This window comes from Pteropus vampyrus, unplaced genomic scaffold (genome assembly GCF_000151845.1).
Source record: "Pteropus vampyrus isolate Shadow unplaced genomic scaffold, Pvam_2.0 Scaffold1, whole genome shotgun sequence".
Lineage (NCBI taxonomy): Eukaryota > Metazoa > Chordata > Mammalia > Chiroptera > Pteropodidae > Pteropus > Pteropus vampyrus.
In genome coordinates, this window is record NW_011888782.1 from 24,941,899 (window position 1) to 24,943,914 (window position 2,016).

At 34.3% G+C, this 2,016-nt stretch overlaps 1 protein-coding gene across 2 annotated transcripts in view; it reads left to right on the plus strand.

Annotated features, from left to right (window-relative positions):
* HCLS1 (hematopoietic cell-specific Lyn substrate 1) overlaps positions 1 to 2,016 on the plus strand; it is a 36,721-nt gene that overhangs the window by 11,959 nt on the left and 22,746 nt on the right. For both annotated transcript variants that reach the window (XM_011372303.1, XM_011372214.1), the window contains one exon: positions 1,762 to 1,891. In XM_011372303.1, the coding sequence (XP_011370605.1) occupies positions 1,762 to 1,891 (130 nt within the window). The remainder of the gene's footprint in view (positions 1 to 1,761; positions 1,892 to 2,016) is intronic.

The following is a 2,016-nucleotide window of genomic DNA, read 5'->3' on the forward strand; positions in this document are numbered from 1 at the left end:
GTTCACATGAACTGCATTGCTTTATCAATCCAAGGTATTTTAAAACTTAAAATAGGTATTTGAGAGTTAATTTATGTGAATACATTAAGTCCTGGAATAGTAAAGTTTCTTTGATATGCCACTAAACACAATGAAGTGTAATTTTTTATTTTGTCTCTTCCACCTGAATGCTATCTCCAAACATTAATCATTTTGTGTCCTCAGGGCTTAATAGTACCTCACACTCAAAAGTTTAATATTTAATTAATATTTATTGAATGAATGATAAAATTAAGATCTATTTAGAGTGGCTTCAGCTATATTCTAAAGAATTTGATAAGAAGTTAGTCTTCTTCAGCCCCAGAGTTTTCATTCAAATTATATTGTCCATTGGCATAATTCTCTGACTAGCCTTGCTGTCATCCAGTAGGTGGGTATTCCTGAATCTCATTTTCTAATCTCTTTTAAAAACTTGTTTCAACTATAATATAGTTATGACCCATGTAGCAATCATTAGACTCATTAAAACTTTACAGACTTTTCCCATTTAAGAGTAATGTTTAGCCCCGTTTTCTTCATTCTTCATCTAAATATTTTGGTTGGGAAATATCAGTCATTTACATGTTCTTGGAACCAATAGCTTTTTTGACACAGACAGTTCTAAAATATTGGTGTCGTTGAACTGGCAACACAGGATCTCTCTGCCTTCACTGCTGCCAGAGAGTTTAGAGCAGGCACAGGAACAGAGGGTTCTTCCAGCACTTAGTTTAATTTCATCTGGTCCAAAGCCAGCTTTCTAAAATTAACTTGACTAAACCTGAGAAGGCTTTTTAAAAAGACCTTTAGTGGGCTTATACTACAAGGCCACCAGATGGATCTATTCTTCCATGAAAAAGGAGAATTTCTGCTGTGAGATAGCCATTCTACCTGTAACCAATGTATCTGATTTTCCTGAGCTAGTGAATTTCTGGTAACATCACTATCTCAATCCCTTAAACTCCATTTCTTGCTGTAAGAAGTCAGATTTTTAATTTAAGGTTCTCTTGCCCAAATGTTTCTAAGAATTCATTCTTATCACTAATTGTTGCAACACTTTGAAAGCGTTCATTTATGACAAGACAATACACAAAATACTTAATATGTAGATAAATTTCTCAATGTTGCATTTTTTATAACCATCGTTTTTAATGTCTTCCTAGTATGCCATTAAGAGGTAATGTTATGATTTACTTAACTATTACCCAGTTATTGGCCATATAAATTGTTTCTTGGTTCTTGCTATCACTATGTGCAATGTTTCAGTGAATATCATTAGACATTAAGCTTTTCCATATTTAAAATTATTTCCTTAAGGTAGACTCACGGGGCTAGGATGTGTGGGTAAAAGGGTGTAGGAATATTTTTTGCTTTTTAAGATGGAAGACCTAATTGCTAGAAAGCAAATCCATTCAGAGAGGAAAATAACTTCTTAGATACTAGAATGTAGGTATCATTATCCTCTAATATTTAAGAACATGAAAAATGGGAATAAATATCAACACGTTATTTAATGAGCAAAATAATAGACTAGAAGAAATACTATTCACTATGAAAAGTGTAAATCAGGCCATGGTATGCAGGCCACACTAATCTCCTACTACCAGATCCAGAGTTGGTATACTTTGGGGGCTCAGGTTATTGCTAGAAATAAACAGAATACACCTCTAGATTCCCATTTTTTGGGGAAGGAGGGTTCATTGACTTCTTGTGTTAGATGAGTCTCTAACATGTGGTTACTTTCAGCATTCATCAGCTAAGGAACAAAGTGTCAGAGGAGCATGATATTCTTAAGAAAAAGGAGATGGAATCTGGGCCCAAAGCATCCCATGGCTACGGAGGTCGGTTTGGGGTGGAAAGAGACAGAATGGACAAGGTGAGTTGAAAAGGAGACATTTGCTTTAAAAATAAATTGATTCATTTGTTGGTTTTATGGTTTAAAGTACAGTATTCATCTGGGCTTTAAAATAGAATGTCCACATATTATTTGTATTTCCACCC